General features: G+C 39.2%; 1 protein-coding gene and 1 long non-coding RNA gene across 2 annotated transcripts; both read left to right on the top strand.

The window, feature by feature from the left end:
• Positions 1-1,188: 1,188 nt before the first annotated feature.
• Positions 1,189-5,112, top strand: LOC139740811 (uncharacterized). The gene has a single exon (XM_071651383.1). It carries the CDS (start codon positions 1,951-1,953, stop codon positions 4,627-4,629), a length of 2,679 nt encoding a protein of 892 aa, XP_071507484.1. The 5' UTR covers positions 1,189-1,950; the 3' UTR covers positions 4,630-5,112.
• Positions 5,113-5,286: 174 nt separating this feature from the next.
• Positions 5,287-7,686, top strand: LOC139740812 (uncharacterized). Its single transcript, XR_011711592.1, has 3 exons — positions 5,287-5,956; positions 6,327-6,424; positions 6,585-7,686. It is a non-coding gene; the product is annotated as an uncharacterized lncRNA (long non-coding RNA).
• The last annotated feature ends 17,362 nt before the right edge of the window (positions 7,687-25,048 follow it).

Below are 25,048 nucleotides of genomic sequence, written 5' to 3'. Positions count from 1 at the left end.
AAAATAACGATAGCAAGCGGCAAATCAGTTGTTCTTCACGTAGATAAACATAAATTAACTAATGGGTATATTTAGCAAAAACATCCAGCACCGTATGTCGAAAATATTACAACTTTATCGAAAAATACGAACATTCGTGTCCCAACGATTTATTTACGTCGTAAGAATTCGCTTGAGAATGGAGTAGTCCATCGGTCATTTTTATGAATGAACGACCACGTGATTCAACGCCCCGGAAGTGCTTCTTACAACGTACTTCTTGACAACGGTCGCCATTTTCTTCCTATCGACGGAGAACGAAAACAGTTTTCGTGTCCCATCATTTACGATGCCCCTGTGGAACCTTTTTACGGTTGGGATTTGCCTTTAAGCAAGAAATTCGTGAGTAATTTCGTTCTTCCTTTAACTTATGTATCGTATTTTTGTATTTATTGATGCTCTTAATTTGTTAAAAAGTGCCAAAATACGTCGCAAGCGCGTGTTCGTCTGAGAAGCTTCCAAAGGGGCATTGTCGTTGTTGAACAACGTAAATATGGACACGAAAATTTCCGTTTCCCGATTTACGCTGTCATCTTGTAGCCGCCCACTGTTTATCTTAATTGTGCTATTAATTAATGAATGATAAGTTTATGTGTAAGCGGTTAATTTTAATAGTTATATGAAGCGATTTGATGAAAATTGCGACGAATTGAAAGGCGTATTGAAAGGCAAATTGAAAGTTGTAAACCCATCGTAAATTGTGCAAAAGAAAACCAATTAAATCGTGTCCCGATTTACGTTGTGTATAATTTTGTCAATTGTAGCTTCTGGTTACATTTATGATTTATTATTCTGCATGTTCAGATATCTAGATCTAGACTATATACTTTGAGATACTACCAGTCGCATTTAATAAAGGATTTGTGATTAAAATCTCAACAAATTACCGTACATGTGGGACTGGGAGAACTCTGCACCTGTGCCTGTGGTAAACTCGGCCCCCGACAACAACTGGCTCAATAAAACCGGGTTTTTCGTGCTATTTCAATAATAATTCATACATCAACAACTTACTGAAAGCAATTGTAAGCTGTTGATGTATGAATTACAGGGGTGATATTCCTCAGATTTAAATCGGAATTCCGATTTTTAGTTTTTTTATTTTTGTTTTTTATTTTTTTTTTTTTTGGTACAAGTTATTAACAAGATCTAGATCTATATGATTTCTTGTTTAAATCATAACATGTTTGTCCTGATACAGTAAATCTTAAGCCCAAATTTCCCCTCCAGGTATGCACAAAATTGCACAATTTAAAGTCCCAAAATGCAAAAAGTCCTTACCGTACGAGGGGGACACCCCCTCCCACACCCTCCCCCCTCCTCGGTCGCTCCGCTCCCTCGCGGAAGTAGACTTAGACCCTGTCTATTTTTTTTTTCAAGAGTGAATATCACCCCTGGAATTACTATTGCAATACCAAGAAAAACCTGATTTTATTTAGCCAGTTGTTGTCGGGGGCCGATTTTACGTGTGTATGCGGTGTATGTTAACGTGTGCAGGGCCAAAATATGCACGAAAAATTCCCTCTGTAAACGGGACACCAAAAGTCTTGACGTCCCATTTACACGTGGAACAAAAACCAATTTCAATGGAATATAGGTTTCCTGTGATAAAATTTAATTTGCATGTCTACACATACTTAATGAAGATTGTCAATAGCACAAAATTACTGAATTTGAAAATGCTAACAGCTCCACAACATGTACTAAAAGTTCCCCGTGTAAACGGGACACCAAGGTCTTGGCGTCCCATTTACATGTGGAACAAACACCCAATATACTTAAGTATAGGTCTATCGTATAGCATCTGTCTACGGATGAGGGGAGCTGACCGACGAAAGTCAATATATAAATGAGAAGCCCCCGAATTAGAGACAGATCTTATCGGTCTAATGATTATTAAGCTGTCCAGGAATGGTTCACATATTACTGCAGGCCTATGGTCCATTTTTGTCACAAAGTTTTCACATATTAATGTCAACCAATGTACTTTGCTGTTGTAGGTTTTGCTTGCGGTGCTCCAAAATGCGACCGTACACGGGGAATGGAAAAGCTTCCACAAGCACCACTGCAAATGGCTCGAAAGAAAAGCGTAAGAAAAAAAGGCAGCCACTACCATACACCTTACGAATTAGGTGCGAGCATAGGAATCTAGATGAAGGTACTTCCACTACTCCCTTGCCATCCAAATCAAAGGGAAAAGGAAAAACGCAAAATTGGCGAGACAATCTAAAACAGAAAAACCCTGAGAAGCATGCTGAATTGAAAAAACGTGACAAGACCTACAGTAGGTACTACCGGCTACAATGTGCCACTGCGGAAGAAACTTTGAAAAAAAGAAATCTTTCAAAAGAAGAAAGAGAAGAAGCCGAGATGTGGAAGAAAAGAAAAGAACGTAATAATGAAACTGCAAGAAACAGAATGAGAAAGATGAATGCAAGAAAGAAGGAAGATGAGAAGAATGGAAAAACAAAAAAAGCCATGACTAGAAGAGAGTGTGAGAAGAAAAGAGCATATGAAGCAGAGAGGAAGAGGAAACAACGTGCTAAAAAAAGTGCAGCAGAAATGGCCAAGATAAATCAAAAAAGAAGAGAGAAATATGCGGCAGAGAAATACATGGAGATTCAGAAGATAAACGAAGAAAAGGATCGAAAGTTGAAAGAGATGGAACAGAAGGTAAAAGATGTGGAAGAAAAGTTACGTGAAAAGGAGATTGAGATGCGTGAAAAGAACGCCGAGTTAGGTGAAGACGCTATCGATGTGAGATCTAATACTGCCAGACGAAAGAGCCTTCAACGCGTCAGAAGAGCTTTTCCAAAACAAAGATCGCATTTTGTTTCTACCACAGTTGACCTCGTACAGAAAGCTTCACCACTGAAAGCTGCTGCACTGGAGAAGGCAGGAATAACAGGCAGAAATCCATTGCATGAAGGAGTGATGGAAGCCGTCGCAGATGCCCTTTCAGGACCGAAAAAGTCTGCAAAACGGAAGCAAATGGCCATGTCTCTCGCTGCTATAAAGAAGTATAAACAACAAAGAGCGGCTGGAAGATACTTCGGTTGTAGCCGCAAACTTCTGGGAAATGCAATAAAAAAATCAGCAGGCCGAAGAGCGCTCTCATTGAAAACAATTAAACTCGTCCAAGAATTCTATGAAGCCAACTCAAATACTTTGCCAGATAAAAAACTCGTAAGTAAAAAAACCTACAAACCAAGACATGTAATGGAGTCATCCATAGCAAATCTATACCAGAAGTACACCAAAGCACATCCAGATAACCCAGTAAGTGCAGGGATGTTCTACAGCTACAGACCAAAACATGTAAAAACTAGAGGACAAGCCAAATATATCGGTTGTCTTTGTGAATACTGTGAAAACATAAATTTGAAAATACAAGCGATCAACAGCCTCCACAAAGGAACCTTCAAAGACGGCTATGATGTTGTCAAAGCAACAATGTGCCCGAAACCACCGGAATGGGATTTCAACCATCATTCCTGTATCAGCAGAAAGTGCAAGAAATGTGGCGTGGATATGTTAGACCAACGACTGCAACCTATCCTTGCAGACCTTGACAAGACCATGATTGTAAAGTGGAAACGGTGGACAATCATAAAAACAACATGCCACACCAAAAAGGGAACCAAGGAAGTGAAGAAACGTAAGCCAATAGAGAAACAAGGAACAGTGCAGGATTTGGTAAAGGAGCTTAAGGAGGAGATAGACCCATTCAGTGAACACTTGTTTAACAAGGATTGGCAAGGTAATCAAGAAAAAAATCTCCGAAAGAATCTGCAAATGAATGAGGTATTGGGGGTGTATGATTTTGCTGAAAATTTCAAGTGCGAGCATCAGCGAGAGGTTCAAAGCGCATATTATTCACACGATGCTGCAACAGTCCACCCTGTGGTCACATATTACATCTGTCCGACATGTTTGGAAACTGTGACGGAGAGTATTGTAATGGTTAGTGATGATTTAACCCACGACCACCATCTTGTGCACGAATTCCATCGCAGAGTCACCAAGCATTTAACTGCAACCAGGGGGTTGAACATTACTAAGTTTTACCGTTTCTCTGACGGCTGCAGTAGCCAATATAAAAGCAAGGGACCTATTTTGGACATAAGTTACGGGAGGGAGGATTTTGGACACATCATACATCACAACTATTCGGGGACTAGGCATGGTAAGGGCACCAGTGATGGCGAGAGTGGAGTTGTTAAGAGGAAAGCAAGTGAAGCAGTCAGAGCAGGAACTGCCACAATCAGCACCCCAGATCAACTATATCATTTTCTGAAATCCAATGTTACAAAAGAAGCTACCGAAGACAAATGCTGCTGTCCATTTAGGAGATCGGTTATTTTTGTAAAACATGAAGAAGTTTCGCGAGAGCGGCGAGACGGGAGGGCCCCAAGAACTGTTAAAGGAACAAGGAAGTTACACAGTATCAAGAGCACAAAGGGAGGAACAGTTGGCACAAGGAATCTCTCCTGCTTTTGTTACCCATGTCTCAGAGGTGGTGGTGGCAGATGTGCAAATGCAGCTTATGTACAGCCTTGGAAGCAAGTTCAACTAAGTACAGGTAAATAAACCCGGGGGAGGGGGGAGGGGGCCTCCATTGACAAGTGAATATCATGCGTGTCCAAGAAAACACGTAAAAAGGGTATCTTTTTCAAGGCTGGGCATGTAACGTACGTAACGTGATAAGGGTGTCAAAAACACTAAAATACTGAAAAAATGGTATACTTTTCGCACGGAATCTTACGTGTTAAGGGTTCGATTTGCGAGGGTATTAAAAAACACTATTATACCTAAAAGGGGGAACTTTTTGAGCCAAAACTACGCGTTTAGGGTCCGATTTGCGAGTGAGGTAGGCTTATAAATATAATAAAAAAGGGATCAGCGTGCACTTATAAAATGATGGGGTTGTTAAATTATCGTTGTAACCTACTTGCTTAGGGGGTCAAATTATCGGAATATGTGTTGAGGATACGATTTCGTACAAAATACTTGTTAAGGGTAAAGTTTCACACGCCAATACTTGTTAAGGGGTGCTTTTTCAGAACTGGGAAAATACGTGTTTAGGGTGCTTTTTGAAACCCCATGGACGCGCATGATATCCACCGTCACTGGAGGCGCCCCCCCCCCCCCCCCCGGTAAATAAACTTGTTATGCTAGATCAAAAAATGAATACTGTTAACCACTTAATAAAGTCATTTTGGGTAATTGCTTATTGTTCACATCAATTACCAAAGCATGTGGCCAGTAAGGGTAAATTTCAATGTAGATGCTCGAGTCATTGTAGTGAAAGAAATACAACTATTTATGTACTTTTTTGGGGAACAATTTTGTGTCTTAATTTTTACATGAAAAGTTCACTTTTGAAAGCTTGCACTTTATATCCAATGCTATATGTTACAGATGACTTCCTAGAAAGTTTGTTCAAGACATGTCAGAGCAGAGATTCTTAAAACTTACCGGTTTATGCGGTGGTGGCCTGCGGCTGACATCTATCGACCTTCAATTCAAGACACTTCCAGTACAACCTGTAGGTCTATATTGTATCATGCACTGCTCACAACCTCCTATACACACAATTTATGTTTCTGTACAATTTATTTTGTTGTCATTACAGCAAAGGTGACCACTAGCCATGACGCCCCCAGCCATGACACAGCCAGGCGAGCTAGCCAAGACGTTGGAGCCAAGCAAGATGTCGCCCCCAAACTCCCTGATCATGATGATGCTCCCCATGTCACCCCCAAACTCCCTGATGATGATGAAGCTTCCCATATCAACCCCAAACTCCCTGATCTTGATGATGCTTCCCCATCTGTAGATGACACCGAGTCCGAGAGTAAATGCGACAACAGCGGAGTTGACCAAAGCCAGACCATGGCAGATGACAGTGATAAAGGTAATGTGCGACTAGTATGTATACACAATGTACAATGCTTTATTAGTAAAGATACACAACAAACTGTTAAAAAAATGCATTTTAAAGTGAATTTACTTCTGAAAATGTGGAAATGTCGTTATAGATCTGAAGGAAATGTCACGGTTATGTATGATGGGGTTAATAACTTTGCATCAGTCATTTTTCAGGCGGCATGAAAAATCTTAACAATTTGCTTTAGACCTCAGTTCCAAAGGCAAAATGGTTAGATTTTTCCACAATGCCCTCAAAATAACTGATGCGCAGTTATTAACCTCTAAGTAGTATTTTAGAACAACTTAATACAAATTGTTATTAATCTTGATTCAATTTGGTTGTGTTTATCAAATAGGTGGAGCTACTGATATGGTAAAGGTACATGATTTTGTAGCCGTCAGAGTGGAAAGTGCTGGCAAAAAGAACAAAGGAGATCAGATGCATGTTGCTAAGGTAAGTTCTCTTTAAATCATTGTCAGGACCTAACTCCCTACATCAAGTTACTCAGTATTTCATTGATACAGAGCTTCCATGATCATATTTATACAGCTACACTGTGTTCAGAAAGATTCAAAATTATATTTTACTCTTCATTTTTGTGTCTAAATTACAGGTTGCTTCGGTGCTTGAAGATGGATACAGCCTGTCATATATGGTACAAAGCAGCGGAAATCTTTATACCTGGCCACAAGGAGACGAAGTCTATTTCACCCATCCACAACGCGATATAATATGCAAACTTCCAGGACCAGAATATGTTTGGGTTGGGTCACGCCTTCTAAATAGAATGGACCTAACAGATGCTGAAAGACTTTTTCAAAAAATAGAACAATAGTACAATAGAAAAGTACTGAACTATTTACCAAGACAGCTCTGTGACATTTGTGTGCTTTTGTAGTAGTGCTAGTGCATATTGAAAAATGAAAACCTGTGCGGGTTTTGGTCCCTATTCTGTTATGAGACCATTCATACGCAGGCCTTGAGTTTTAAAAATGGTCTGGTGTGCTAAAAATTCCACTCCTCCAGATATTTAGGTGTGCTGTAGGTATGCATACGTAGCGGTAATAAACTGAATTAATAGGTTTTTAAACTTCTATGCTACTTAAATTGACGACCTCACGTCATGACGTCAAATGAGATGCCTGGGGTTGGAAATTGACCCCGTCTGGGACAACCTCTTGACCTCCCGCAACAAAGGGGGAGGGGACGAGACATCTCATTTGACGTCACCAACTTTGACGTCATCAGAGGTTTCCTAGAAACACTAGCAACAATCAGAGCAGTAACATCCGCTGAAGATGCTGGTTGATCCAGCGAAAACGTTCCAGTGAGTTCGTCAATTTAAGTAGCGTAGAAGTTTAAAAACCTATTAATTTAGTCTCAATATAATTCAAAATTAACTCCATGAAGTGTAAGTATGTTTAAAACTTGATGTTAGTTGAAACTTTTATGCTTGATAAGACTTGATGTTTGTTAATAATTGATGTTTGTTAAAATGTTAACATATTTGAGACTTCATCGGGTTAGTGCAATTGAGTTTTTTGATAAATATAGGAAAATACACACATTTTAAGGGGTGTTACAAGCCTTGAATGTATGCAGTTGTATTTGTATGATGGAAATAAGATGTCAAAAAACAAAGAAGAAGTAAAGAAATTGAAACACAAAATCGCTTCTTTCTCGATAACTATATTGCACTAACCCGACGACTTTCAACTGACAATCCTATTTCACCACAAATTTGAAATGTGGACACATGAAACTGAAATTTTTGAGGTAAAGAAATGCCTCTTGCTTACACAATTTTATTTCCATACTGTCAGACAAAATACAACCTGTTGGAAATGGTGTGGATTAACAAATCAGTATGAGACTGAAAGCTTTCTCTTTATTATACTTCATTAAGATACAGCTTTTTATTCGTTTTTCTATATTCACAAGGTGCTATGGTATTTTATTTTTACAGTATTAAGTTAGTAGGTCTATTACACATTATAGTCTGTCGTGTACATCCTAGAACAGTCGTCAACACTTGCAATGGCAAGCGCTGACTGTTCTAGGATGTACCCAAATTGCAAAATCAGGCTATAACAAACCAATATATTAGTATTTGAACTTGTATTTTTTTTCACACAGTACTAAAATATAACCAAGAGAGTGTACTATTGAAGTGCAGTAATCTTTTCTTTGTACAATGTATTAATATGAAATGCAATTTTAGTTTTACTGCTCAATTTAAGAAACTGCAAAACCTTGAATTTCCCCCAGATAGAGAACTGTCCACAGATCTATGTTAAACCTCATGGGCATAAAGAGACATGATGATCAGTGGAAGTTTAAATGGGTTTTACAGTTGATTTCTGAAATGGAATATTGTTATTATACTGAAATGGAATGTTATTATTGTATTGAGCACCATATTTTGTGCAATGGAATATTATTATTAACAATAATAATAGCTGCTGGTTCTTATATAGCGCATTTCAAGCTTGCAAAGAATTTCAATGCGCTTTACATTAGAAGCATAATCTACTTACAAATTACACTGTAAGTAGAAAACTATGATTAATTAAACAATAATCAAACATCAGTTCACACTTTTGAAGTAAAAGTTTTCTGTAAAAAGTGTAAGTTGAACTGCAATGTCCAATGTCCATTGTAAAGTTTCCTTCTGTATAAAGTTAAACTGCAATGTCCATTGTTTCCCATTAACTAAGTAGCACTTTGAGCTTGAAACAATGGTGAGTGCGCTTCATTCACCCAGGTGCTATTACAGCCTATACTAGCTGGGAGGCTAACTTAGTCTTGAGTCAGTTCTTCATGGTGTAGTTGTTTGCCTGAACTCTTGCTAATGGGTCTTGCATGCTAGGCAGGGAGATTAATCTTCTACATCTAATTCTCTCAAATGCTGGACTTCAGTCTTGCAGGACTTCACACTTCAGTCAGGTGCTATACTAGCTGGGAGGCTAACTTAGTCTTGAGTCAGTTCTTCATGGTGTAGTTGTTGCCTGAACTCTTGCTAATGGGTCTTGCATGCTAGGCAGGAAGATTAATCTTCTACATCTAATTCTCTCAAATGCTGGACTTCAGTCTTGCAGGACTTCACACTTCAGTCAGGTGCTATACTAGCTGGGAGGCTAACTTAGTCTTGAGTCAGTTCTTCATGGTGTAGTTGTTGCCTGAACTCTTGCTAATGGGTCTTGCATGCTAGGCAGGGAGATTAGTCTTCGACATCTTCTTCTCTCAAATGCTGGACTTCAGTCTTGTAAAAGTAAAACTATGATTGGGAGAAAAGGGAAAGGGAAAGCAGATCAGATAATTTGTTCTACAGTATAAGATTATGTTACTCAAGCATCTGATTATTAATTTGACCCTGTGAACATTTTCAAATTCAGTAATATTGTGCTATTGACAATCGTATTCAAGTATGTGCAGACGCGCAGATTTAATGTTATGACAGGAAACCTGAATTCCATTGAAATTAGGTGTTTGTTTCACATGTAAAGGGACGCCAAGACCTTGGTGTCACGTTTACACGGGGAACTTTTAGTACATGTTGTGGAGCTGTGAGCATTTTAAAATTCAGTAATTTTGTGCTATTGACAATCTTCATTAAGTATGTGTAGACATGCAAATTAAATTGTATCACAGGAAACCTATATTCCATTGAAATTGGTTTTTGTTCCACGTGTAAATGGGACGTCAAGACTTTTGGTGTCCCGTTTACAGAGGGAACCTTTTGTGCATATTTTGGCCCTATGTGCATTTTCCAATTCAGTAATTTGTGCTCCTGACTACCTAAGATGTATGCTTTCCAGTAGATTTAATTGTATCACAGGAAGCGGAAACTCCATTGAAATTGGGTGTTTGTTCCACGTGTAAATGGGACACCAAAACTTTGGTGTCCCATTTACACGGGGAACTTATTTTTTAATGCTTGATATTTCGCCATGTACATAATGCAATCAGTTGAATGCTTTCAAAATAGTTTGAATACATCCTATACCACAAATTAGAGTGTTCTTTAGTTGGGTATTATTCAGTTTTGGTGTTTAAAAAAATATGTTGAACCAAGATGGGCCACAAAATGACAATGTAAAGGCCTCAATTGTGAAAATGCGGTCGCCCAAATATGGTTTTGGTCGAAACGAACTTTGAAATTCGACCAAATGTCATTAAATTTTAAAAAGACAAACTTAATCGAGTCTGGAAGAAGTATTAATTTGGTGTAAACTTTAATAGTTTTACTTACTTATATATTTATGTATAAAAGACTTTTTTACATTTTGGTGTCCCGTTTACACGGGGAATTTGCCAGACGCGTGCCCATTTGAACTGTTCTTGCTCAGACAAACTTAATCGAATCTGGAAAAATTTACCGGTTTATAAAAATTAACACATTAGACCATCATTAGAAGAATTGTTTGAAAAGATTTAACCATTTTCAAATTTTGCACTCTATGTCACACATTGGTACCTTAATAAATGGAAACACCCATTTACGCGTGATTGATAGTGATACAGTGGCACTGTCGATTTCGACAGCAGCCATACATAATCTTTTGTCCTTTCTTCTTTCCTTTTTTCCCTTTGTTCTTTCACCCTTTTATTCTTGGAATCGAAGGACTTCCTAAGAAATGTCCCTCAACTGATTTAACCAGGACTCTTGAGTCCTGGTAAACCTAACCTAACCGAGTAACCGTTAATGTTTGTTAGGCCTAACATAACAGTAACACTGACTTAGTCCTGTATTGACTTTGTCTTTGGCCAACTTACTGAGATGGCGAGTCTAACTCTTTAACGTTAGTCTAAACGTAGTCGTTAGATCTGTCAGTGTCAGTGTCACCGGTTATTGTATATGGTGCCATCTCTAACGTACTTTAACAAGTTGATGTTAGTTATCTATGTCAACTTACTGATTTAGTAATAGTGGTACTGTCATCCTGTTGGACATCGCCGAAATATCATCCGTGACGTGTTAATTTCGTGTCACAAAGACAAAAGTTGCCAAGATCTAATAGTATTAGATGTCTAGATCTAGATGTAGTCTAGATCTAAGTAATATAAAATCTGTGTAACTTAAAAGTGAAAGGTCTAGACTTCACTTAGTCTATAATTAGACCAGACATTCATGAGGCAAAGGCCTATTTAGTAGATCTATTCTTATTCTATTTTAACGTCAATTCCTGCTAACTCACCACGTGTTATTCCTAAGGCCAAGGACTTCCGGGTTAGTGATTTTTTTTTTTCATAAATACCAAACAGCAGACGTGTTTCATTTGCATTCTTGCACAGATTTCATGAAAATATGTGCAGTATCAAAGAAATATGATGCACATGACAATGCCACTGTTTTATAAGTGAATGGTTAATACATTTAAAAGCTGAATGATAATGTAGAGTCTAGGTCTAATTAAAGATGTTACAGTCTCTGATAAGAAACAGGTTTGATTGTCGTAGACTGTTTCCCAAATGCAGGTAGTAATATTCAGCTATTTCAATGCAATACCTTGTTTACAAGTACATGTAGATTTATATTCATGTGAATGATAATTCAATTTCTACATGAGACTTACTAAGTGTTAAACATAATATCTTGCATCATTAAAATGTGTAAAAGACAAGACAATTTGAATATGCATCAAAGATGAACAGCAGTATTTTTTGACATTCTTTGATCCTGCATAGGCCTACCATTTTGTTTTATGTTTAATATAAATAGAGCAAAATAATTTCAACTTCAGTTTTGTTGGCTGGTTTTTTTTTTCTTCTCAAAACCAAAGTTGTATCTTGTACAATGATGTTTGATTTTAATCAAAAGTTCTTAATTTCTTTCTTTTCTTTCAGATGACTGGTGCCATGTAGTAGCGAAGAACTGGACTGTCTCAGAAAAGAAAAGGAAAAGTACAGGGTCGTGTACATCATCAACAGATGTGAATACAATGGTAATGTAGAGTCTAGGTCTAATTAAGATGTTAAAGTCTCTGATAATAAACAAGTTTGATTGTCGTAGACTGTTTCCCAAATGCAGTTAGTAATATTCAGCTTTTTCAAAGTAATGCCTTGTTTACAAGGACATATATGTAGATTTATTCATGTGAATAATAATTTAATTTCTACAAGGCATGAGACTTACTAAGTGCTAGGCATAAGATCTTGCATCATTAAAATATGTAAAAGGCGAGACAATTTGAATATGCATCAAAGACGAACAGCAGTATTTTTTGACATTCTTTGATCCTGTATACCATTTTGTTTTATGTTTAATATAAATAGAGCAAAATAATTTAAACCACAGTTTAGTTGGCTGATTTCTTTTTCTCAAAATGAAAGTTGTATCTTGTATCATGATGTTTGATTTTAATTGAATGTTCTTAATTTCTGTCTCTTGTTTCAGATGACTGATGCCATGCAGTAGCGAAGAGCTGGACTGTTTCAGAGAAGAAAAAAAGTACAGCATCGTGCTTATCATCAAGGAATGTGAATACAATGGCTTAGGAAAGAAGACAATCTACAGATAGGATAGAAGGGAGAAATTGGGATGAAGGGCGACAACATAAGGACGGTATATCTACAGTAAAATGAGATTGTACAGTGGAAACATGAAAGGAGATTCTAAGATTGAAGGTGAAAACAATGCATTCCATTCTGTGATGTCGTAATTACAATTTTGCTACACTTTAATAACACTATATAGCTCTAGAGACATTTATATCAAGGCAAGCTTCATGTGGATATGGAATGTTAGATTTTTTTAAAGTGTTCATTGGTATGTATTTCATGATAATAAATCTTGAAGGTTTTGTGTGGTAATCATAACCTTGTGATACATCTTGATAGATTTCTAAGTGCACATTGGCAACATTTAAATGATGCTGTAATCAGATTAAGTTAGACGGTTGAATAATCATTGCATAGTTGTAATAGTTATCGACTGAGGATTAACATGCCCTTCATTGATTTATTTTTTGTAAACAGTGATAATTGTGAGAGTCAATTTGCGAGAGTCAATCGCTGCCTGCCCTTGCCACAGAAATTGTGTGTGTGCCACTTGTATAAAGTACTATGTGTGAGTGTGTGTGTATGTACGTGTGTTGTCGCATAGTGCAGCGTTCAGCGTTCAGCTCACAGCGTGCGTCGCGTCGCGTCCCACTACACCATGAACCATATACATACGTACAGCATACAGTTCATACATCGCTTGTTCTTTCGTTTGTAATTTTCTCTCTGCTCTAATTAACGCCCATTTTGTTAATCTCTGTTTACTGCCGTACATTCATTCTATGTGGTTTTACTGCAAGTGTCATGTCGGGTCCACCTGGATATGCTTTCCAACCAGAGTGGAATCAAGAAGAACTGACCGAGAGGGCTGCCGCTGCTGGCAGTGCTGATGCACATATCCCATCACGCGCGCACGAATGTCATCCTGGAACCAGTGCGACTCAAAATGGTCTTCGCATACGACTTGATTTGGATTAAATTTGTATGTCTTCACATCAAATTTATCCGTTCCAATGTTGTTGAGCCATTTTGCACACCGTTCCCTTTCTATTTCTGGGTTGGGTATCTGAAAGAAGTAAGATTCTTAAGTTGGAGTCTAATGTCAGAAGCAGTAAAATTTTAGTACTCTAACGTTACTAGTTTAGTACAGCCCGGCCCCTACAGCCCCCTACCCTATGTAACGTTACATCTAACGACAACATCAGTAACCTCATCACCCAGCGCCCGGGCCCGGGCCCGGGGGTTAACTTATTTACCTTGAATTTACCGTACCTCACCTCAGCTCACTAAACTAATCCACAATGACTTGATCCAAATCAGTGGCCAGCTCAACACCATAATTGAGCTCCTGAAAGGACACAAGGAGCAATAAGAGTAGCTGCTTTCACCATCTCTAAATTCTTAATATGTCAATCCGCATCAAATCATCCAATTCAAGGTCACGGATCACCCTTCGTCCCACCTAGGAATGGCATCAATTTTTAAATTTTAAATGTCCACACTTTCAAGATAAAAAGCCCTAGCCCTGAGATATTTGCAGTAGGGATAGTCTGTTACACATATTTCATTTCAAAACACTTTTGTTGCATAATGTTGACCTTTTGATTTGATCCAAAATTTGACCAGAACAATAAATTACTATATTTACCTCATTACAATGCATGTAAATACATGTTTTGAAAGACTTTTCACAGAGCAATATTTCGAGAATTATGAAAGCTGACAGCCTATCATATTCATATCTGATCAGCGGAGGAGTGCATCAGGATGGAGCGGAAAACCAGGGAAACTCAGGAGGGCTATGGTCGTCTCTCTCCGGGTCCATTGTGTATGGTCATCCAGGGACTTTCATGCATCATAAACGATTTTGTGAAAGAGTCATGCATCGGCCGTCAGTTAGGGTATGACAGCCAAATTGACCACGAGGACTGTCTGTGGCTGTTGTGGGACGAAGTCGTAGACAAGTATTTTGAGGCATCGTTGGACAGGTTAACGCAAGAATGATTTTTCCACTTTTTGGACTGCGTTTATAATATCAAAGAAATGTTTGAAGATGAAAAAATGGTTTACGTGGTAGAGGCATCACAATTTTTCCATCTTTGCCTTCCGAAAAGGGAAGTTAAGAACATTGTGAAACGCAAATTGACGGAATAGTAATGGGAGAGATGAGATGAGAAGATGAAAAAGGCTAAACGTGTGTCTGATTCATTGAAAGGAAACAAAAAACAATCGGAATGTCCAATTGTTAAAGAAAAAATATTTCTCTCCTCTCCAAAACAACAAAGAGGAATGAAGCGTAGAAAGGACATCGGAAATGGTTCCCAATACAAAAGATCGAAATTGAGTCTCCCACAAAGGTCAAGACGGAAAGAAGGAGAAGACAATAAAATTTTTCATATTCCAGGCTCATCACATTATCATGGTACCCCTGGTACCAGAACATGCCCCTCCTTCTCTTACCCAATATCATGATAACGATGACGAAGATCTCAATGATTTTGACTACGCTGTTAACAACTGTCATCATACTCCCAGTGGTCATGTACAAAGTGGTGGAAATAGACAAAATTCAGATCTTCCCTCTGAGACGAAACAGCACAGAGGAAAGAGAAAGAGAAAAACAAAGCATTTAGACCCATCCCACAATCAGTCTCGTCCCCCACTGAATTCTTCGTCAGACATAAATGAATTGGAGAGCGATTGTTCAAGACAGAGCAATGGGATTACAAAAACAGCCTCACCTCAATGGAAATTCATAGATTCACGAATTGATAAATGCTTCGGCGTACGAGAAGTCGGGTACGACTTTGTCGGAGATATACCCGACCATTCTTCAATTCGACAAGTTCTTGACTGTATTAGATCATCTCTCGAGGAGCTACGAATGCTCCTTCTTCACGATACGAATGAAAGAGACTATGTGCGACAGGTGTCAGTCTCAGACCAATTGAATATTCCGATCGCTTTTCCCTGGGCAGTGGTCAGGCACTTTGACATCGCGCTTATATTAGAACGGATAGAACGAGTTCTCAATAGTAAACAGAACTTTTTCCTCAAACCTGGTTTTATTATCAGATTTCACCATGTGCAAAACCACACTGGTGGATATACGCGAAAAATGGATGGCTTGCCTGATGACAAGGCATCCATAAGAAAAACTTCCATCATCCCTGTTCCCTCCAGCAAAGAAGAAAAATCCTGTTTTGCAAGCGCAATTGTCATCTCACGCTATTACGTTAATAATGATCGAAAATATAGAACCTGGTCTCGAAGTAACAGACCACCTACAAAGGGTTTACTTCATGAAGCCGCAAAATTTCGCGATCTAGCTGGTGTTCCTAAAGGAGAGGTTGATTCGAGTCAGTATGACGCCTTTCAACAAGTCTTACTACCTGAACATAGATTGATCATATACAGAGGTCGTAAAAAACATGCCATGATATACATGTATGCAGGCCCCCAGCTGAGAAGACATTGTACCGGTACTTGTATTTGACAGAATCCGGACATTATAATGTCATCAAAAATATTTCTGCATTCTTGTGTGTCAAACATATTGTGCGAAGAATGCCATGAAGTTTACAACGATCCCAGAACTCACAGTTGTTGTAATACCTGCTACGATTGCTTCAGTACAAATTACAATCACACTGACCTCACTAACGTGATCCTCAAACGTGTGCCGACTGTAACATGACGTTCCTCACTGAGCAATGCTTTAAAGCTCATTCGGTGACAATTTTCAAGGGGTCAACTGCCTGTAAGACCCGTCGTAAATGCCTAAAAGGTGCGCGCGTGTTTGATTCAGAAGTATTTCCAGGAATATTTGATAAACAAGACTGTTCCAAGATATTTTGTCAGACATGTAAAGATTATGTCGATGGACCCACTCATGAATGCTACATGAAAGTTACAATAGAAAGCAAATACTACCTCCCCACAGAGGCTGACAAAGAACTTGCGGATATCATTAAGGAAAAAAAAAGTCTAAAAAAGGCAAGAAATCAAAACGTACCACGCAAGATGATTTGCCAGACCCACAGAGATATATTTTCTTAGATTTTGAATGTACTCAGAATACCACTTCGCATGGTCCTAATCTTGTACACGCTACCTGGGATTGTAGTAACTGTATGGATGGTGTAACTCCCGATAGGTGGGGCTGTCTTTGGTGCGGTAATGTAGGTGAAGAGAGAGAGATCACTTTTCAAGGGGAGGACACCCCGGAACGATTTTGTACATGGTTGTTGTCAGAAGATAACGACAAGGCAATAGCTATTGCATACAACGCTATAGGCGTATGACACATATTTCCTTCTGAATCACCTCGTATGTAAAGGGATAATCCCCGAAGTCATAATGAATGGAGGACAATCATGTGTCTGAGCACACAAGATCCCAAAATCGTGATTAAAGATAGCTTAAACTTCTTCCAAATGGGCTTGGCCAAACTTCCTAAAACTAAAAAAAGGGATATTTCCCACATCTGTTTAACGTAAAAGATAATCAAAATTACGTTGGTCCCATTCCCGATAAGAAATATTTCGGGACACAGACCATAATGAAAGAAGCGAAGACAGAATTTGATGCATGGTACAACAGCCTTCCTGACAATTTTGAATTTGATTTTCAAAAAGAAATTTTGGAGTACTGCAAGAGCGAGGTCAAAATTCTGCATGAAAGTTGTAAATTAGCATTCCAAGACAATTACAAATTGTAGTGCCACAGAAGCCAATCCCGATTGCATCGATCCCTTCGTACGCAGCCTCACTCTTCCGAGCGTGTGTAATTATCTCTACAGGAGTAATTTTCTGAAACCGAACAAGATACAGCGCTTATTCCGCACAATGGTTATTCTAGCCCTACGCATCATTCGCTTAAAGCTTGGCTACATTATCAAGCTGAGGAACGAGGGATCGATATTTAAATATGCATTTACTGGTGGGGAGTGCAAGGTTCATGGCCGCTATGTGGACGGGTATGCCGAGGTAGGGGAGGAAAAGCACATTTTTGAATTTCTAGGTTGTTTTTATCACGGATGTGGTCAATGGTTTAACCCCTTCAAAATCAACAAAAGATGTAACAAATCAATGAGTCAACTCCATAACGAAGTTATGGAAAGAATCTACCGCCTCCGAAATGCAGGCTACAAAGTACATTACATCTGGGAACACGAATGGGATCCAGGTCAGAGATCCTGCTGTGAATGCCTGCGTGCAACATCTTCACGAAAAATTCAAAAATCCCCTTAATCCAAGAGATTCTTTTTTTTTGGTGGTCGGACTGATGGATGCTCACTTTTTGATGATACAAAACAGGTGAAAAAATTTTATACCATGATTTTACTTCTCCCTATCCATTCATAAACAAATTTGGAAAGTACCCCATTGGCCACCCTCGAATCATCCGCTCAAATTTTCCACCTCTCAAGAAAATGTTTGGCCTCATCCAGTGTGAGATAACTCCTCCCAAGGATTTGCATTACCCTATCCTCCTCTACAGATCCTCGGGAAAACTCACCTTCCCACTATGTGCTACTGTATGCGCAGAGTCAATGAACCAAACTCGGCACGAGGACCGCAAGAGAGCGCTTAAAGGCGTTTGGGTGTCAGAAGAATTAAAAAAGGCAGTAGAAAAAGGATATTACGATATCAAAATATCTGAAGTATGGCACTTCGATCGATATACAAAGCGTGACAAACGGGAATGCAAGGGGGGCCTTTTTGCAGAATATGTCGATACTTTCATGAAAATAAAGCAAGAGTCGTCGGGCTATCCAGCCAGTGTCAAGTATAAAGAACATGATCCCATCATAACCTCCTTATTGTTTTAAAATGTCTCGTCGTATCAAGACACATGCAGTTCTTCTGAAGACACTGGCTCACTGTACAGCTCAACAGCGAAGGGTATAGCGGCACATAGCGTTCCGCAGCGTTTTTTGCTATAAAACAGTATCCGCCGGCAGATCGTGTCCAAACTGCTGATACTGTTCTGAAGCACAGCTATCGGTAATATCGTTGCTTCTCGCTGTGGTTTCTTCTTTCTGCTATTGATACTTAGTGTCACGCCTTGTAGACTATGGTTCACAATAGCATATCCTATAAAAAAAAAAATAAATAAAGATCATCTAATAATACATTTGTATCCACTCATATGCTTTCCCCCCATGGAGGTGGAAAGCATCTCGTTCCATGTTCCTGCTACTACATCTATCAACTTCCAAACTCACAACCAGCGATCTCTGCTTGATGTACCTTGATTTTGCTGAACATAAAGAACAGACTGTATGCCATGAACACAAAAATGCATGATATGTTTTACGCCTTCATTAATTTATGATACAAGAGCCAAAGAAAATATCAAATAGCAAAATTATTCGCGTGCACAATGTATTGAACATCTACACGTCTAGTTGCACTACTGATAATCCCCATTCACTCTGCGAGAGATTCAAGACTTCACCCCCCGTCTGTGTAATAAATATTCATAACATAATCCTCGCCTGCCTACGAAAAAAAAGGCGGGATCCGTGCCTGCGTACGTGGCTTCTTGATCCCATCCCAGGGCACGTGATCGGAAGCAATGCAATGGCGGCTTCGTTTGAAACAGAAGTGAAGCTCTTGATGAGTTGCCTTAGAGAAAACCAAGGAGCTTCAACAAGCTCCTTGGAGGAAACGGAGGGTCCAAAGCGATAAAGAGGAAAGCGATAAGGTTTTGTTTACTGTGTGTGGATGGAGAGGAAGGAGGTAAGAAATTGTACTATATCGGCCCAGTTGGACGTGATTCAACGACCTCTGACAAAGGGTTGATAGACGCCATTTGCGAATGCATCATTAACGGTAATATCAAAATTTCACCAACACAGAAGTGAACTCTGTCTAAACATACACAAAAGTTACAAAAGCTCTCTGATCGGTCCACATCATTACTGAGAAAGGAAGAGACTTCTAACTCATCGCGGTGGATTTCTCTTACCCCTATTGATGAGACTCGTGGTTCCAGCGGTGGGAGCACTAGCAACAGCATTTAACGGAAAGAAATGATCTGTAGACAATCATGGAACACGCACGGAAAAATGGTCCTTGTTCCGCCTGATATGTTACAAACACTGCAAGCAGCTTCTTCATCGTCATCGAACCACCACTGAAATGAACTGGATGAAAAGATGCGCTTGGTGTTAGAGAGGAATGATTTGGACGTTCATGAGAAAGCTTAAAATGTATTCGCAATATCTACAGAATTTTTTAAAGTCGGGTGAAATTGCGAGGAAACCATTGTCTATTGACGTTCGAGACATTTCGTCCGCAGATTCCCCCGACCAACCATCGACTGTGACAGAAACTGAGCCCGAACATGCTGAACCTGATCCGCTTGAACTTGAAATTATTCGACATATTCCAAAATCTTACGTCAACCGAGCCTCTCATCTTCTACAGAAACTGAAAACCAATCCTAGCATTTGTTGGACTTCTGCGGGCCAGCTTGTCATAGATGGACGCCCAATTCGTGGGAGTAATATATATATTTTTTAAAAACTTATTGTAGCCTTAGACCAGGCGTCCACTAGGGCGCGGACAAGACGCGGACAAGACCCGGAATGCAAATTTGGTATTCCGCACTCCTTCGGCAACCTGTCCGCACGTTCCTGAACGTGTCCGCTCACTGTCCTAAACATGTCCGGGCGTTTCCGCACCTTCCGGAGAGAGAAAAATTTCCGCGTCCAAATTTTGATCGAGACCAAAATTTGGATGCGGAAATGAACTTCCTGACACATTCGGCGACTTGTCCTGACGATGTCCCGAGGATGTCCCGCTTGTCCGGAACCCTTCCGCTCCTTCCGCACACGCTCCGGAAAGAATCCCGCGGTGTGGGGAAGCTTCGCGAATGAAAGCGGAAGACACCAGGAATGTTTTAGGACAGCGCGGAGCGGATGCGGATCTATATATGCAAGTGTCCGGAACCGATGCGGAAATTTTGCGATCCAGACACGAAAATGTCGACACTTTACGCGAGCGTCACGCCAATGAAACGCAAAATGAGCAAGAAGGGAGGTGAGGCCCCCATGCAAATATCCCCATCACAGGCACACCTTTCGTCTAGTGATGAAGAACAGGTAAATCTAAGGAATTTCCGGTCCCAGAAGGCAAAGAAGAAGGTAGTATAAGAGACTGTGCCAAAAGCAACCAGAAAGAAGTGTAATCAGCCCACTAACTTCCTAGTAAGTTTATGTTGTTTTGATCTTTTCAGAAATTATTTTTTATCTGAGTGACTTCCCTGGTTCCTATTTCTTACTATGGTACATTTTCCTTTATGTTGTTTTCGTATTTTATTTGCAAACAAACTAGGTTGTCCCATGTGACAGCCCAGCTGAAAAATCACAAAAGTAGGTGGAAGTACACTCAGAAGAACAAAGTATAGAATTTTTAGCTAAATGTTAATGTATTATATAAACATGAACAAGCTGTTATTCATACGTAAATGCTTTCTAATGATACAACATATTAGAACAAAAGACAAATTCATCACACTAAAAGGCATGAATTCAATTGCAAAGATATACCTGTGGTCTCATTACAATGTAATATCTTTGAAGCCCAAAATAACAATGAAAGCTAAAGATGATGGAGGAAAATGAAGAATTTTCTGTCAATTCAAAATTCAAGTGAAATGAGAGAAAAAGCAATAAATCATGAACTCGAAAAAGTATTTCTGTCTTTCTTTCTTTTTTTGCTGAGTGTATAATTATATTTAAGTACACATTAAGCATCACAAATCGTTCCAGGAATCTTCTTTACTTGAATGATTTTCGTAGTTGTTATTACCTAATGATTTTATCTTCTCTTTTTGTTTTTGTTGCAAATAAACTCGATTGTCCAATTTGACAGCCCAGCTGAACCCCCCCCCCCTCAAAAAAAAAGTAAATTAAAGTAGGTTAAAAATATTTCCCCATTTTTACACTTCATTGACAATAGGCTAGTAAGCTCTAAGCATGAAAAAAAAAAACTTCTCGGACTTGAATCATTGCAAAATGTTCAAAAGTGATCAAAATAAGAGAGATTTAGAGATGCACAAGGGTGAAAATGAGAGAAAGAAAAACAAATTGAATGATTAGGATTATTTTGACATGCTCTGCAGAAGTATCAGACAAAACATGTATATACTTCAAGATGGATAAAGCACAGGTCTAGAAAAAGGGAATAAAGAATATGTATACTAGTATAATATATATATATATATATATATATATATATATATATGCAACCCCCACACCCCTAATTGTCTCTAGGGGCCGACCAATGTTGTACAGAGGCGGATAAATTTTGGTCTGGTCTGTTAGCTTCTCTCTGTACTGGTCGGGGGTTAGCTAATCACATAGACACCAATCATCAACAAATTTCCAAAAATCAGAAAGAGACTAAATATTGCTTCACAACAACAGTGAATATAAAATGTGGGAGAAGGATAGAATTTACGTTCAAAAAAATGTCAATGCTGCCAACAGCATATTTATTCACCGACCTGCCTTCTCGTAGGTCTAAAATATAGATACTGATTACAAACACCAATTACTTTCAATTGAACACATCATTTTAATATCACTCTACTCTTCTACACCTGTGGAGACCTTTACTTCTTTAACACTTCTTAAGGGAAGGGGAGGGGTTTTGTTAGTAGGGATATAATGATGTTAATGGGTGTGGCCACTTATCTCGACGTCGGCATGGTCGCGGGATGAGGTTCTCGCCTGCATGTCGATCGAGCTCGTCCAAGGGCTGGGGCGTCTGTTAACCGGTCTGCTTTCACTGCTTCCTTAAACAGTTCGTCACCATTGCCGTCCACGTTAAGGCAACCTGACAGGACGCTTCAACATCTCTGATGACACGTACCAGTCGACTATTTGGAGTTCATTACACCCAAGATTGGTGTAAACCAAAGTTCTGTCTTGTCGTGGTATAAAGTTTCTCAACTTGTTGTTCACCGTTTAACTTATTAACTCTTGGGCAGTCCAACCATGATCCTCGTCTCATTCACAGCGTTGATAGAGTTTAGTTCATTAATATGGAGGGGAGCATGATGGATAAGGAAAGGGGATCTCCTATTACTCTATCTCAGATGTGGTCTCCAACTATTCATGGCCCTTCTCTATCTCTGCCGGTCTCTTTAATCACGCAGCTCCTCTGTTGTGTCCCCTCTCTTCTATCAATTATCTAACTCTCCTCAAACATGGTCTTTTATAACAAATTTACTATTGGCATCCTTTCCCTAAAAGTATTTCATTGGCTAAATCTTATTTTGGGGTGTGATCTTCACTGGAAATTAATTTCTTATTGGTCAGATCTTCCATTAGCTCCTCCCATTCGTTTCTGTGAAACTCCGTTTTCTCTGATTCATCTCAATTTCTGATTAATTCGCCCACTGTCTTTTAGTTTCTTTTTTTCCTTCTTCTCTGTACCCACTGGTCAAGACTTTAATTGTTTCTTGGATAATAAAATCATAAAACATATGAATGTTAGTGTCCTTATGACGTCCAACGTCATCGTCATCATATTTCTGAGTTGTTGTCCCTGAATTTGTCTTTGGAATTCCTGTCTGACCCACTCCACTAAAGTACATCAGAATAAAGGAGAAGTTGTGGCTGGAGAACGACCTTCTAGCCCAGCGAGGGTCATTCATGTTTTAGGGATCAGAGGGCAAAAACACGTCATTCCCGTAAATTGGACAGGGGGCTTTGGGGATGGAGAGTGCGGAGAACTGACCACTAGCTGGAGAAAGTAGCCAATGTCAAACTCATAAATTCCTAGGACCAATAACTTTTCCTGGGAGAGGAGAATTGACAAAAAAAAAGGAAGTCTAGCTGGAAGCAAAATAAAGGGTTTCATAAACTCCAAGAAGGGGAAAAGACTGATTCATACTGACGTCACAGGGTGACTTGGAAAACAACTGTAATGCTTCTGTTTTCTTTAACTTTCTATCCTCTTCTATTCTATTCTTTATTATATGTGCTAGTAGCCATCTGGGCTACATATATATAAGTAACAGAACTGCAACAAAGTTCATGCTGTATTCACCAACGGTAAACCGTTGGTGAATACAGCATTAACTTTGTTGCAGTTTTGTTACTTATCTTTTTATCTTGCCAATACGTGGACTACCTTATCAACATATATATATATATATATATATATATATATATATATATATATATGTAATGTATATACATTTTCATTTTTATGTATATTATATATATATATATATATATATATATATATATATATATATGGTTCAAAAAGTTTGCGAATATATCATCCATGTGACTGTAGGCAGAAAAAAGATTGTCTTCCCAGATGAGAAAAACTATAACAAAAAATGAGTCGTCAGCCGACATGCAGACAATCCTATTCTTCGACTTTTGGTGGTCACATTTTTATGAAATAATATTGACCAATCATATATAATATCAGCAGCTACTGCGGAATCACAACAAGGAGCATCAATGACGGCTATATCTACAGTCAAATGAGGAAAAGTCAAAGTCAGCGCCAAATGTATACCTTTCCATTTTCCTGGTATTGTCCGCAGTTTGTCCGCATGCCTAACTTGTGTTGTCCGGAAGGCATCCTGATTGTCCGCGTTCATTCCTGGTGTAATCCTAGATGTTTCCGCGCTGCCCGGCTACGATTAGCATATTCCGAGGTATTTCGCGCTCTTCCGGAGTGATTCCTAGGAATGTCCGCAGTCAGTCCGCGGACAGTCCGCGGACAGTCCGCGGACAGTCCTAGGAATGTCCCAGGACAAGCCGATTCACAAAGTTATTCCGCGTCTGTCGCGGACAGGATGCCGAAATGACAAAATTTGCTTCCGCAACCCTTCCGGGGCTTGTCCGCGCCCAAGTGGACGTCCGCCCTTAGGAAAATTCAGCTTGCCATTCTAGAAGGCAGGAACTTTGTTTGCAGCAAGATTTTGCTCATCACTTTAAGGCCGGGAGAGTTCTGCCTTGAAAGTGTGCAGGAAAAGGTTCAGGAGGAGTTAATGACTCTGGATGACCATGTCATCCTCGACTCAGGGAACAAGCAGGCAAGACTTAAACGTAAAAATTCAGTGAATGATGCAGTCAAAACAATTTTCAGGTCGGAATGGTTGCGAAATTTTAAGGGGGCAGGAGTCAATTTTGTAGTATACATATAGGGTTAACCATTAAAGGTTATCTGAATCTGACCCTTGCATGCTGGTTGATGTAGCAGTCCTAATTTTGTTGACTATATTGCATGATTAATCTTTTTATTGTTCAATTCTGTTTGTTGTTTGTTGTTTTTTTGTCTATTTAGAGTTTGTTCATCGAAGGACACCAAAGCTTTCAGAGCAGCATATGGCAAGCTGGGAGAAGTCAGGGCCAGACTGCATTCGTCGATTCCCATCATGGCTTGACTGCAACTGCAATAAAACAGATTCGACATGATGTGTCTGATAATTTGGGACTCAGAAACTTTGTGCTCATAGACCGGTTGCCAGAGAGGCACAACATCAAACATGTGGTGCTGAAATAAAAAAAGAACGACCTGGATCACTTGTTTAAGA

This window comes from Diadema antillarum, unplaced genomic scaffold, assembly GCF_040938485.1.
Source record: "Diadema antillarum isolate AM-2024a unplaced genomic scaffold, OU_Dant_1.0 seq00000886_RagTag, whole genome shotgun sequence".
Lineage (NCBI taxonomy): Eukaryota > Metazoa > Echinodermata > Echinoidea > Diadematoida > Diadematidae > Diadema > Diadema antillarum.
This window is presented reverse-complemented; position numbering and strand designations above follow the sequence as displayed.

Bases quoted from the DNA above. Each gene is read 5' to 3' on its own strand.
- LOC139740811 (XM_071651383.1), top strand. From the start codon at position 1,951: ATGGTTCACATATTACTGCAGGCCTATGGTCCATTTTTGTCACAAAGT.